Source organism: Aythya marila, assembly GCF_965140915.1.
Source record: "Aythya marila genome assembly, chromosome: 20".
Lineage (NCBI taxonomy): Eukaryota > Metazoa > Chordata > Aves > Anseriformes > Anatidae > Aythya > Aythya marila.
The window spans coordinates 8,367,266-8,381,904 of record NC_139061.1 but is presented as its reverse complement, the minus strand read 5'-3'; the positions used below and the strand labels follow the sequence as shown (position 1 = coordinate 8,381,904).

Here is a 14,639-nt window from a genome sequence, read left to right as displayed (position 1 = left end):
CTTGGAGGAGCTTGATTTTGCATGAGGATCATTTGTCCATCGTTGGCTTGACCGTGGCTCGCCCAGGGCCCAGACCCAGCAGACCCTGCCCAGCTCCTTGGAAAAAGAGACGTGCTGAGAAGGGGCAGAGGCACTGCCCCTGGGCTGCATTTGATAACTGAAGGGTACCAGGGGAGATCCAGGAGGAAATTGGGGTCTGGGGGCAAGGGGAGGGCTCAGAGCACAACAGCTGCTGTCAGACCGATACAGGCCACAACAAAATTACTTTAAAACCGCGATCCATCTCTCCTGGCAAAATATAAACACATCGTGTACAGCCACTCACTGCAGAGAGGGAAAACAAGAGCAATAATCCCTCCAAGATTTTACAAACAGCTTCCAGTGCCAGGCAGAAATCAGCAGAAGGAAAAAGAAAGGCAATGGATGCCCTCAAGTAAATACACAGGACCTCTGCAAAGCACCAGGGACGTGAATTCATTTCCCAGAGGTGCAGAGCAGCACCCTCTGTGCCACGCAGTTGGGCTGGCTCCTTTTCTGCTTTGCTATGAAGACATTTAGAGGAAATTTCTGCAGAGCAAAGGCACAGGGCAGGGGTGCACGAGTACTTGGCTGCCTGCACACACAGCACACGTCGTGCTCCCGTCTCTGTGCTGCTGCGGAGGGACACGGCATTGCCATCATCTTGTGCCTCCCGAGCATCGCAGGCATTTCCAGGGCTACCTGAACACACTGCTAATCAGGCACGCTGGCCAGGAAGGAATGTGAATCAGCTCAAGGCAGAAGCCTCCCCCGAGATGCTTACCTGTCACCTGCCATCCTGCGCTGGCTCCAAGTCTCCTCATTTAATCACAGCACCGGCCCTTCCGAACAACTTCCCCATCTCTCCTCCCATCCCACCCACCTGCAGGGGTGCGAGGAGGAGGGAAGAGCAACTGCTGGTAGGTTTTGTTTTACAAACGAACATCAGAAATCTGCAGAGATTTTGTGCCAACATCCAGGCACTCTGATAGTCTGAGGCCATCCACGTCCGACTCATTAATGGCCAGAAAAACATTGTCTGAACACCAGCTGGTAGCTGATTTGCTTCAGGTGCGCTGAGCCACTACACAGGGTTCCCACAGAGAAAGGGCCCCCTTTCCCCTCAACCTACAGCTGTACAAAGTATGTAAAAACCTGTAAAAAACTCGGTAGGTCATGGCCAGTGTTGCTGACTCCGAGATCCCGCAGCCGACGTTCCCCTACAGCGGCTGTTGTCATGGCAAGCGGAGCGGGAAGGAACAGCACAAGAGGAGGTTAGTCCTTGACTTGCTCCATCCTTGGACTAATGGCAGCTCCCCAGCACAACAATCCCAACAGCAATTATTGAGGCGCTTTTAAAATGGGAAAAGCAGATTAAAAAGCCATTCGAAACCTTGAAGCTGAATGCAGAGCGGCCAGGGCTGCACACACTCAGCAAACAATGCGAGAGGCAAAGACCCCGACTGTCACACCGGGGCGAGACGAGCCCTGGGGGCTGCAGAGACATCGCTGTTTCATGCCTAGTGGTTACAACACTAAAAACCTTCCACAGAGGGGCCAAGGAGCAGACCTGTGCCCTTTGCGGAGGTGCCAAAGAGGGGCAATAGACAAATGACAACTTTTGAGCACATAATTCAATTACGCTCCAGCCGTGTGAATCACCATTCCACTGGCTGGGTTATTTTCTTTCCTCGCTGGAGCCAGCCCAAGGATTTGGAGAGTATCTGCAACCTGGGAATGGAATGAAAGTTTTTACTGTGTCAAGAACGGTAAGCGGTTGTTAGAGAGCCAAAGCTTTATTGTTTCCCATAGTAAAACACTACATAAAAGTTGTAAGGGACGGAGATGAGAACAACAAAATAATAAAAGCAACACAAACGATCAGAGTAGACTGAGCCCTTCTTGCCCACCTTGAGCCAAGTAAAAAGGCCGTCAGCTGGTGCAGGTTTAGGATTATATTCCAACCAAAGCTACAAAACACAACCAAGAGAGAGGCACCAAAGGGAAAGGAGAGCTTTAATAGAAACTACACACACAGAGCTGAGTACGTTTATCTATCACATTTGAATGTGGCTAGAGACTTCCCTCGACCCACAGGGAGTTTTTCCATAGGCAGCAGAATGGTTCTGTTCAAACTCAGGTGGAATTACTCCATGGAGGTAAAATATAGAGATAAGAAAGCATCACTTCTAGTCTTGCTGGTACAAAATAGCAGTCCCAAATTAATCTGTTTTGTAAAACTTGGTCTCTGTAAAAAATCAAAACCATGCCTTAAAGCAGCACAGTAAGCCGGCAGAGATGAACAGGTTCTTGTGTAGAGCTGGCAACCCACAGCTTGGTAAACAGACCTAAGAAGTGAGGACGAGGGTGAAAATATGACTAACCTGCCTGCACTGTCCAGGAATGAATCATAAGAAACACAAGGAGAGCTAGAAATGATGTGTTCAATTTTAAAAACTCTCTCCAACTCAGTGTAGCGTTTTTAATGAGAAAGTAACAGGTTTTAAGAAAATAGTCATTTTTTTTAAGTGTCTTTCTCCTTCTTCTTTTGAAGGATTAACTTAGGCTGGCAGACCAGGCTGTCTCAGGCACAGCGGCAACGACAGAGCAAGAGAGCCTCAGCAGGACTGTCAAAAGCTCTAAGGCAGCACCGGATTTTTCTGGTGGCAGCACACTTCTGAAATTGAAGACCCTGCAACTCTCAGAAGAAACAGCGTGACTTCAGCTCTGAAATCATACCAGCACTTCAGGAAAAGCTGCCTTTTGGGTTTAATTTTCCAGAAACTACTAACAATTTTGGCATCCCCCCTTTCAGCAATGGGGCTGATCAGAGCCTCGATGGCCAGGTTTAAACAACGCAGACCACAACACTAAAAGCACCCCTCTGTGGAGAACAAGCTCGTCCCTTGCTTTCTTCAACACTGGCGGTGTGAAAACCATGTTCAGAGGCTTCTCTTTAGGCCACCTCGAGGAGCCCACGTCATCCAAAGGCTTTGTTTTCACTTGTCAAAGGGCAGAAGCAGATCACGGAGCTGGAAGGATTTTCTCAGCAACCTGCCATGGTGTGTTAGCTGGAAAAGCAGTACAGGAGCAGTGCTCTGTTGGACCATGTTCATTTAGAAAGAAAGTCAAGGATTGATTTCCAATCTCCTGTTAGAGCATTCCAGCGCCCAATCTCATTTATCTTCTTACTGCAGCCATTTGTAAGAGCATATACTACATGCACACAAAGCACCCAGCAGCAAAGGAGAGCTGAACAAAAGAGTAATAACCAAGGGAACAGGCTGACATTAACAGGCATGAATTGCTTTTAAATCCACGACTCCAGAGGGAACTTTTTGGAAACCTTCATTTCTTCAGCAAAACACAGGTCAGATCCAAAGCATTTAATAAAAATCCACAGACTCCCACTTGCCTAGCGTGTGTTTTCGTTCAAGCCTCTAAAGATCTAATTGCTCTGGAGATGTCAGCTAATCTGATTTTTCTCATCTGCCAGGCCTTGGAGGGAAATTGCCCGTTCTGGAGAAGAAGCAGGACTTGGGCACAGAGCTTTCCACAGCCTGACTCATCATGACACCATCACGGTCGGCCAGATGCTCCAGACTTCCAGGAAAATGGCAAAATGCAGGCCCCTGCTCATGCAACAGATTATAAGGTGTGCATGTGGGAGGAGAATCTGCAGAGCTTAACGAGATAAAGTAATTGGAAAGCTTTTAGCTGACTTGGGTAATCGGAGGCAGCCAGCTGGCTGTGGGCTGGTGAGCGTTCTCCCACCCCGAGCTGCAGCACACACGCTGCCCACGACCCCAACACCAAAGCATCGCCCTCGTTGCAGGACACACAGGCCAGCACGCAGCCAGGAGAACTGAAAAAAGTCATTGCAAACTTCTCCAGGTGTTTCTGTACTCACTGAAGTGCCTCCCTGAGCAGACAGCCCTGTCTGGGAGGGATAGCTCAGGGGAAGGGAGCTCAGCTTCAGCAGCTCATTTGGGATGCCTCCACCAGACCCACACCACCTCATACCAGAACGAGGACAAGGCATACAAGGGGTGACAACCCAGGCACATGGAGTCTAGTGCAAATCAGAGCCCGCTCTCACCCTCAGGGCTCACAGAGGGAAAATCACCACTGGGTGAGAAGCACTACAGGGGCTGTGGTGTTCACACCCTATTTCAGGAGCACGGGGGTGAATTCCCCTTTCCCCTGAAGAAATCAAAGCCAGGGCTGTCAGGCCAGGAGCAGAACCGAGGTCTGAATTTGGCAGGCCAGCAGAGGCAGCACAATACCTTTCTTCAGCCCCAGTGAGCATTTTGCCCCTTCTAACAGACACACAGCTGGGCCCCAGGGCACGGCACCCTTCTCCCAGCATGTCAGAGGTAGGAAGGGAACCAAACCAAACCAAACCAGAAATCAGGTCAGTGAGGCGGGGAGGACGGGCCAGCACATCCCCAGGTGCTGCGAATGTCTGTGCAAGAGCCAGTGGTCACAGAAGTCCCCGCTGGTGGCAGTTGTTGTCTGGAGTGAGGTCTACAGGAGTGGGCAAGTGTTGGATCCAGGCAAGCAGCTCCATCTTCACCTCCGTCAGCACCGGGTTCTGGTGTGAATGTACCGTTTGCCTTCAAAACAGAGACAGACAAAAGTTTTGTGTGAAAAGAAGCAAAGGGGAGAGACTTGACAAAGTTATTTTAGATTGCTTTTACCTCCTCGGTGCCATTTTAAGAGCTTCCTAAAAATAATAATGAGGAGAATGTCTGTGCATCATTACTCCACGCTCTGTCAGCAGTCAGGGCCCATTAAACTTTATTAAAGAAAGAAAAGACAGGCAAATTGGGAAAGAGGAGAAAGAAAGAGCTGTGCTGATGGAGCTGGTCCCCTCAGACTGCCGAGTTAGACAGAAAGCCAAGTCTCAGCCCTCTGAGGTTTCCAAACCAGGTGACAGCGCCCACACACCACAGAGCAGGTCCTCCCCTCACCTTCCTGCCCTCTGTGTGCCCAAGCAGTGGCCAGGAGGCAACTTTTTGACCAGGAGGCAGCCCTTGGACTTTGGACCAGGAGGCCCTGGTACTCGCCTCTCTTCTGCTTCTCTGAACCAAAGGGGACACAAATTACTTCAACTCCTGACACTCTGCAGTCACCACATTCATACAAAACGTTCAAGGCGCTGCATATTCCTTCTACCGGCTCCTGGCAAATGTCCCAGTTCAAAGATAGCCTCCTGAGCCATAAAACCTCTCAATCTGTTTACAAAGACACCAAAATCCAGACTCCTAACTTCTGTATTAGACTCCTATGCTCCTTCTTTTATGTTTTGTTTTGAAAGATTACATCAACTATTGCCCTCGGTGCTTTGTGCAAAACGCTCAATAGAAAGCTGGGAGCGTGAGGAGTAAACGTATTGCAGCGGGCAGAGAATAAGTCTAAGGACATGGGGACAGGAGGCCAGGCAGACTGTTTGATCAAAGACCAAAGTACAGACCTCTGCAGAGTGAAAGAAGGCACAAAAATAGGATTTTCATCCTCAGCAGCAGACTTGTTTCCAGATATATTGAGTGAAAGAGGCAAGAGAATGAGTCTTTGTCATTCCTCTATTTTCAAGGAAGAAGTCTTCAATTTAAAACTCCATGAAGAATTACAGAAATAGTGAAAGTAATTTATTTTTTAGGTACTCAAGCCTTTATTCCCTTAACTTCAAGGCAGACTCAAAGAGATGAAAATGTTTTGGTTCTACCACTTGAAGATGAAAATATTTTAATTCCTTAAAACATGGGAGGGGGCAGACGCTCCTTCTAAGATTCGTATTTACAAATGCATTGTACCTAAAACGCAAACCTTGAATCATTCCTGACACCGTCACTACTGGAATACATGTTTTATTTATAAATACAGCAGGATCGTTTGGTGCTCTGCAGTACCCATACGAGAAGGCAGAGACAGCTCTGAGGCTCTCAGCCATGAAGGCACAATTCAGCTCCTTCACTGGTGGAGGAGGGACGACTCATCCTCATCAGAAAACTCAACCCTGCGGCAATGACAGCGAGCTCAGAGCACACGGGGGCAAACGAGATGGGCCAGCAGTGGTGGGAGGCAGAGGCTGTGGGTCTGCCCCCCACATCTGACTCCAAAGACCCCCCTCCTCCTGTCCTGTGCCCTCACTGCAAGCTGAGGCTGAAGGCAGAGGAGGAAGAGCAGGGGCTGTGAGTGTGGCTGCCGACCCGTTCTGCCCTGCTGCAAAGAGAGAAAGCACCATGGAAGGTGATGCCTTCATCATGGATGATGCTCTCTGGCTGGAGCTCATGTACACGAGGGAACGAGCCGTCTGAAAACATTTAAGCAACCTTCCTGCCAAACTTGCAAAACAAAAGTCACCTCCCCAAAGACTGCCACAAAGAAAGTCATTAAAGAAATTACTATCTCATTCAGAGCCTAATTGCTGTTAGGACAAATTTTTTTTTCCCGACATGGAATGGAGCAGTCAGACCCGCTGAAGCAAGATGTTACCTCTTCAGCGTCCCTGAGGGAGCAAAGCAGACATCTGAGAAACAGAAGGGAAGGAAAAAAAAGAAGTTAATGCTTCAACTTCAAAGATGCCCGGAGAATTTCCTGCCATGAAAATAATGCAGGATGGCTCTGCCTGTCTCCTGTATTAACAGCTTGCATATTTATGAGCAAAAGTTGATGCCTACCCCAACCAGGGAGGCACTGAGCCACGGAGAGAGTGACACCACCTCGCTTCTAAATCTAGCAAACTCCTGAAAGACACAGCATAAATCTCCCCAAATTAAGGGAGCTGGAAGCAGCGCTTCCTGCCCATCTCTCTCAGCTCCAGACCCTCTCCCTCAGCTCTGCTCGGCTGCTTCCAGCACAACAGCCACCAAGACAGCAGCCAGAGGGATGTACCTGAAGCAGCAGCTCTGCCACCTGGGAGAAGGGCCCAGGTTGGACCTTCGGGGTCCCTCAGACCACCCCAACACCTCTGGCTGCAGCCACAATATTTCTTACACCCCTGGGTGCTGCTGTCGCCGTCTCAGCTCCCAGGCTCGGAGACATCGCTGTTTAACGTGGCTCTGTTTAACTGCCAGCTGCTGCACCACTCTTTAAGTATTAATGATTTAGACAACACATTGGCACACAGGCAGAGATGGGGAGGCTGTGATTTGCGCTCAGATGTATGCTACTCATTAATTAGCTCGTCTTGTGGCTGTTTTGCCAATATCCTCTTTTAAGCCCAAACTACAACTTTCTGCAGCCCCCCAGCCCGCGCCAAGCCCCTCTCACCTTTCCCTGCTTGCAAACTCTTCAGGCAGCCTGACCACCCTGGCTGTTCCTCGGACAAGGTCCTCAGGAAACACTCGGCAACGAGGACCCACCAAATCAGAACTGTAGCCAAGCTGAGGGGAGATCCCCCGTGCTCTTAATCACCCCCCTGCAGGAGCCAAGCCCAAACTCAAAGATGTAATTTCCACAAAAAGCTCTCCATGGGCTAATGAAAACCACCATAACGCATTGCTGATTTGTTTAATTCTGTTTAATATTCCCTCTCTTTAATAAAAATGTTGTAATTAAGAACAGCGAGGATTTCGCTCGTCTCTGATTGAGGCACCTCTTCGCACAGCAGCTGTGCAGCCAGAGCAAAAGGTTCCCCTCCCTCGGTGGGGGAAAAGGAAGATTGGGCTTCTCCCGTGTGCAATTCTCATTCTCTTTAGGATAAATCATCCTCCATCCAAAACAGTGCATGGCCTTCCTATGTGCACTACATACACCTCATGGCACCCAGTGGAAAGAGGCAAGAGCCATGGGAAGAGATTTAGCAGCCTCCTTAGCAGCTGTGACCTCAGAGTGGACACACAATATTTAAGGTTGGAAGGGACCTCTGGAGGCCTTCATCTGCTTCACCTCCAGGAACCGGAGCTTCAGGATGAGAAGGGAGTTCAGACCCTCAGAAAATGATGCTTTTGAAACCGTTTGAAAGCAGGTGGTAAAAAAAAATAAAAAATAAAAAAAATGGCATCTTCTCAGCTCCCTGCTCTCTTCTCCAACTTTGGCTCACGGGCTGAGGTTGCCTAAATCCCAATGCAGCACTGACAATGAGTCATTTCGTGACAAACCCCAGGCTTCATTATCTGCCTCACCAAACCCCAGCCGGAGCTGGAGCTGTGTGCTGGAAACCTGCAAGCCTCTTCTTAATAGCTCCTTGTTTTCCCCTGGCCATGCGACCATGCCATCGTCTCGGCCTTCAGGCTTTAAGGAGCTCAGGACTGCGAGCAGCTGCCTTTGCAGTACCACTCCCCGTGGCCCTGGATTTAAGGATGCTAAATTGTTCTACACAGTTGCACTTGAGAGCTGAATTAGAGCAGAGGTGAGAAAAAGGCAGAAAAAGAAAGCCAGTGGTAGAACAACACCTGAGGTGCTAATATAAAGCAAAAAATTGCTCCCTGTATGGTGTTAGAAAGTTTCAGAGCCTTTTAGAAAAGCTGTAGCGAAATCTCCCTTCTGTGCCCTCATCCTGCCACTGAGGATCAGGCCTTTGAACAAGAGAGGATCTCTGCCCCTTGCTCTGACTTTCTCCAGACACAGCAGAGCACGGGCACTGTCCCACAGCCAGGGAGAGGCAGCAATGCAGTCTGCTGGCCTTGACACACAGGACCCATCACCTCCAGCACCCCTTAAAGACCTGAACGGCAGGAGCAGCCTCTGAGATTTGGCAGCAAGTGGCATCCAGCAGGACCCATGGTGGAAAAAAAACAAAAAACAAAAAAAACACAGTGAGAAGCTCGGACCTATGTAAGGAAGGGGAGAAGCACCCATGCTCCCAGCTCATCAGCACTGGAAGCATTTGCACGTCCCAGATCTCTGTAATCCCAGGGCACATGAACCCCTCCGCACAGCAGCACGCTTCCTAGGGCACTAGGGAGCTGGGTTTGCTCTTCTCTTTATTTTCTGCTCTTGCCAGGCTGCTGGCAAAGCACCGGGGCATTCCCTACTGTAGCCTCCTGGACATCTTGACCTGCACAAACCACCTGCTACAAGCCACCTCGCTGCGCCACGCCAATTACCGAATTCCTGCAAAATTCCTACACCGCTGCAGCCCCTCTCCAGCTGGGCACACTCCGTGCTGACACAGCAACCTCCATCACCTCCCCAGCCTGTCCCTGCCGACTGCAACCCCCAGCCCAGGCAGGAGGCAGCTTGCAGCCCCCCTGAACAGGGCCAGTCCCTGCTGCAGGGAGCCTGGGAAATAAGAGTAATGAAGATCTTCACAGGTATCCTCCAGTCGGCCAACCTGGCTTAACCTTTTTCTTAGCAGGATCCTCTCTGCATCTCGGGGGCTGTTGTAACTGGGCTCATGAGATTAGTGCAGTTCTTGTTTTTTAAATGTGTGTCCGCGCTGCCTGTCATTTTCAGCTCTCTCCTGCCTAGCAAAGGGAGATCCACTGGAAAGCGCTGACCCCTTGTGCCAAGCTTTGCATAAGAGGTTTTTGCTTGGAAAAAGGCATTTTCTGCCTCTCAGATGCTGTTTGCACTGTCATGGCCAGGTGGCAGCTGCTTCGAGTGGCTGGCAGGAAAGCTCCCGAGTGCTAAGCCCTGCACGAACACACCATGCAGGATGGCCATCGCCTGCTTCCAGCCACGTAGCATCAGCACCGGGGTCACACAGACCCCTTCCACCCCACAGAACAATCTGCTGCTCCACTCCAGCAGGCAGCAGAGCCAGCACACCACGGCAAACACCCACCTCTAAAGCCACATCGAGTAGAGGCTTAAAAATAACCCCCCCAGGCTGGGGCAGCATTATAATCCAGACAGAGGACAGGCAGAGCAGAAGTACCACTCATCTGATTTGCTTTGCAAAAAATAAAATTAAATTAAAGAGAACTGCAAATCCACAGAACTTGTGGAGGGAGGGAAGAACCCAGCAACAATTTTATGCTGGCTATTTCCAGCAGGAAGCATGGGGAGGGGGACTGTGACTCCCTGTTGCACTGAAGGATAAACCTGCTCTCCCTAATCCAATTTACGCCTCAACAAGCACAGCACAGAAACGACTCAGGAACAAAAGGAGTGGCAGTTCGCAGGGCAGCAGGAACGCTCTGGGGGGAGCGGTGCTAAACGATAACTTAAGGGGTTATTGAATAGATTAGCAGGAATCGAGGAGAGAACACATTTGCATCTCTTTCAGCTGCTCCAGATCAGGCGTGATAGCAGCCTCTGCTCTCACAGTCACTTAATTGTTCCAAGGTTGTTGAGGGGGAAAAGTATCTTTTTTTTTCTTTTTTGCACTGCAGAGTTCTGGGAAGAGCCATGCTTGGCTTTGAGAGCCACCTAACATTAGGAAGAAATTGTATTCAGTCTCATGAAGCTGCTGGGTTTCTGCTTTGCGCCATTAACAGCTCGGATCTGTGCTGCTGCCTCTGCAGGGCAGGTGAGCTCCAGGCTCTCCGAAGGGGACAGACCCAGGCTGCTGCGGCTCCCGCAGGCAGCTGTGGGAAGCTCCCACCCCAGACGATTACTCACATTGCAGAATAGGTTCTGCACAAGGGAAGGAGTGAGCTGTAATGCTGTGACAGCATCTGCCACCAGCGAAACAGCAGGGAAAGGTGATGCTGGGCCACGGCATTGCCAGGTGCACTCCTGAGAGCCTTCTGCTTCGAGGGAGGTCAGCCCCCAGCGTGGGGACGTGCCCAGGAGGGGGACATCAGCTTACCAGGGACTCTGCTGCTGACGTCGCTGTCGTGCCCCTCTGGTGGGTGGTCGCTCTGGCAGCTCTCGGAGGCGCTGAGGGCAGCCCCCTGCTCGCTGCCCAGGCTGCTGCGGCTCCCCAAGAGGGCAGGGGGGTGGGTGCTCGCCTGCACCCTGCCCATGGGCCGGCTGGGCTCCCCGCTGGGTGCTGCAGGAACACAACAGAGAGCAGTTGTCAGGGGAGGGAGAAATGGGTACAGATCCTGGACCAGGTCCCAAGAGAGCAGAAGTGTTCCTGCTCCCACCCAGGTACCCTTGGGAGCAGGAAAAAAGCCCAATTCCCGTGCTCCACTCCCAAAATGGCACCAGGGATGCTGGTCAGGCGTGAGGAGCCGGCTGCAGATGTGCTGCCAGACAGCCAGGAGCAGCTCTTGACCACAAGGACAGCCCCTGACAGGCTGCAGGGAACAGAGACCCACCACCAGTTCGACCCATTGCTGCTATTTGGTGTTAACAGACCAGACCCCAGCTGGAGCCAGTGGGCTGCACCTGCGCAGGGCAGCCAAGTTGGGGGCAAAACCCCCAAAACCAAGAGCCACGCGTTCGAGCACTGCTCGCTTCCCACCCTTCAGCCACAAGGAACAGCAGCTCCTTACCCGGTCCTGCTTGCTGCTTTCTGGCTTGTGAGCCTTTTGACCCCACAGGCGAGGAGGGCTTCTCATCCAGGCTGGAGGAACTGAGCTCCGAGTCGCTCTCGCTGTCGCTAGAAACCACTGCAGGAAAGATTGGGGGGGAGGAGAGGAGAGAGACAGTTATTCACAATGTTCATAACACTTGCAAAGAGGGTGCCAGATGGATCCAAATAAAACATGCACAAATGCTGACTCGATGATCATGTTCTCCCTCTCCAAAAAACAGCCCTACCTGCAGTTCCTCCACAGCTGTTCCCGCTTCCTCTCAAACACAACCTGCTTTTACTTTTTCCAGGTGATTTGCAGTTGAGCCACACACACCCGGCAATGCCAGCACCTGGAGCAGGTGCACGTACCACCAGCACATCAATCTCAGGCCCTGCTGGGACCACGGGGAGCACGCTGCTCCTGCTCCGTGCTTTGCTGCCCGAAGCTCCCTGCTGGGGAGCGCAGTGCCCTGCAGCACGGCCAGCTGGAAGCCAGGGCTCTGCTCCTGCCGACCTGTGTGTGCACACCAGCGAGCCCCTTCCTCCTGCAGTTTGCTGCCTCCTGCACAAAGCAATATGCTAAGGGCTGGGCATGGTGCAAGGCAGGGTCCTGGCTCCAGAGTAATAGGATCCTAAAAGGATCCACGTTTTAATAATTCGGGAAGAGGGACTGGCTGCAGGTCCAGCCCTGGTCTCCTCTTCCATGTGCAGCAGGACCCCTGTGGAGGCTCCAGGATCTCTGAGGAACACACCAGATAAATGCTACGCGCATCAAGCACAAAAGCCCTGCAGTGACTACACGGAGAGCCAACCTTATTAGCCCAACACCCATTCAGCAGATGCTCATCGCTATCAGCATGCTGCCTGGAGTTGTGTTACTCCTATGTCCCCAAAGCTTAACAGGCAAGGGTCTCTCCGTTTCCTCAAGGAGACTGTTCTCCACTTCCAAGGCCTCTTTATTTATCGTTTTTTAATTATTTTCCCCTGAATCCTGGCACTCATCCTGCTGCTTTCCACTCTCACAGTTTCCACACAAGCTGAAAGAGCTTCGTTTTGCCAGACACAATCCGAGGACACTCCGCACACCAGCAGGCTGTTTCCACTTTTCCATGCGATTATGCAAGCACCTCTCCTTGCTTATACCATTCAAAAAGGTACCTGGGCTGCCAACTGCAGCTTCCCGGCCTCACGGCGCTGCCAGGAGCAGGAGGGACGTGAGCGTGGTGGTATAAATAAGGTGACAGCACTGGGTAGCAAAGCCAGCTGTCAGTTCACCTCTCTTCACCAGCGCTAACATTCACTACACGCAGTCAGCAGCGCTACAAAGCCTTTAACCCTGCCCAGGGCACGAGGGCTGGTACTCTTCCCCCGGCACAGGCAAGCACAAGCTGTCCAACATTTCTGCCAAGGACCTCCGCAGACGCTCTTGTGTTCAGGCAGCAATCTGTACTACACAAAATATTTGATATAAAAAAAAAAATAAATTAATACTTAAAATAGCTCTTTTCTGGAGTTAACATCTCTGAGGATATTAAACCGGCTGGCAGCGTTATTGCAAAGTGTTCCTGAAGATGCCCTGGCAGGCAGCTCCCCGCGAGGTGCTGTCTTAAAGGCAGCTTCAGTACTTCTACCCCAGAGCTTCCCGGGGTTATCAGTAAGCTCCATTAATAACAACCCACATGTACCAGGCTCTTTGCTACAAAATCCAAATCTCGGCTGCCAGAACCTTTCTGGCTGTCCAGTTGCCCAATTCCCTTGGCAAACGCATTCCTGTCCCATTTGGTTATCATTTTTCTTTTTGTCCTCCCGGATTCACAAAATCCATCGCTTTGTAACGGCTCCTTCCTCCACAAATCCTTTCAAAATGCTGGAATTCAGGATTTATTTGGAGAAGGCCCTGATGAATCAATGGAGGTGACTTTAGCTGCCTTCCCTTATGCCACTCAGCAGTTCAGAGAGGTCCAACACAAGAGGAGAAAGATATTAATGACACGGAGGCACCTGCACCACAGGAGCAGCCCTGTCTGCTCTCATTTCCTCTGCTGCCAATAAGAGTGTGTTTTACCCACTGCACCAATGTTTCCCTTTAAGGTAATATTTCTCCCAAAGCTCCCAAACCTTCTGCTGGCACTTTCCAGAGCCCAGAAGTCGTAAATCTGGTGTTCCAGCAGTTGCTGATATATCAATAAGAGTCGTTGGACGGCTGTACTTTCAGGGAACGTAACAGATTTATCCCTTTCCATCTCCAGCTGACTGAAAAAGCTCATAAAAAAAAAAAAGCCGAGATAAAGCTTGCAGGAAAAGCAATATTCCCATGGGGCTGGGCCACTTGTCAGGGGCCTGAGTGCCTCCGAGCAGGAGGTGATGGGGCCCTGCAGCACAGGGAGGGCAGAGGGGAGCCAGGCTGTGCTCAGCCCCACAGCTCAGGGTGAGGGAAGGAATTGCCTCAAGAAAGGGAGCACTCAGCCGGGGCTGAGCTCTAATATTAAATGCATCCATCTGGCACGAGCGTGGCTGCGATGAGGACGGGTCCCTGGGCGCCTCCCCACAAACCCAACCTGCAGGAGGCTGGCAGCTCCGGGTCACAGCAGGCAGGAGGGTCACACATGAAGGGTTTTGTTCCAACCAAAGCATCCTGCAGAGTGCAGGGACGTGTCCAAGCAGGAGGAGGGCACCAGGCGCCTGCTCTCCCCTTCAGCAGCACCATCGTGTAGCTTCAGCGCTGCCCAGGCTTGTAGAGAAGCTGGATGACACCGTGGGGACCTGCAAGGCTCGTGACCTGCCCCGGCACGCTGTCTCTGCTCCAGTGCTCGGGGATTTGGCCTCCAGCACCAGACAAACCCACCGTGTCCCCTGGCAGCCGCCACTCCTGCACCTCCAACAGCACTGAGCCCAGCAGGCTGCATCTCCTGGCACAGTGATGGGAGAAACCGCCGGGGACTGCTCGGAGCAGCAGGCAGCCCTCGTGGCAAGCAGCACAAGTTTCGGGATCCTACTCTTTTCCTCCACCCAGTTTCTTCCCATTTTTCTGCAGAACTCGGAGCTTGGAGGAAGCAGAGCCCTGCTGCTTGCTGCTCCCCACCCCCTGGGGACCCCGTCCCGCCCGACCCGGTGCAGAAAGCCACCCACGTGCCACCACATGGAGCAGAGCTGTTCCCCGGCACAAGAAATATTACTGCTGCTCTCCCCACGACAATACATTTCTGCCTTAACTAATAACAGGGTTCCCATGGCAACTGCTTGTTTATTACAGAAAAACTAAAGG

At 51.5% G+C, this 14,639-nt stretch overlaps 1 protein-coding gene across 1 annotated transcript in view; it reads right to left on the bottom strand.

The window, feature by feature from the left end:
• Nucleotides 1–5,991: 5,991 nt before the first annotated feature.
• The window catches only part of RPH3AL (rabphilin 3A like (without C2 domains)), a gene marked incomplete at its 3' end in the record, with an annotated part of 33,724 nt that continues 25,076 nt past the window's right edge, over nucleotides 5,992–14,639 (bottom strand). Inside the window, exons 7-10 of the mRNA XM_082776701.1 lie at nucleotides 11,352–11,468; nucleotides 10,721–10,903; nucleotides 6,517–6,529; nucleotides 5,992–6,037 (exon numbers count right to left, since the gene is read on the bottom strand). Of these exons, the coding sequence (XP_082632827.1) occupies nucleotides 5,992–6,037; nucleotides 6,517–6,529; nucleotides 10,721–10,903; nucleotides 11,352–11,468 (359 nt within the window). The remainder of the gene's footprint in view (nucleotides 6,038–6,516; nucleotides 6,530–10,720; nucleotides 10,904–11,351; nucleotides 11,469–14,639) is intronic.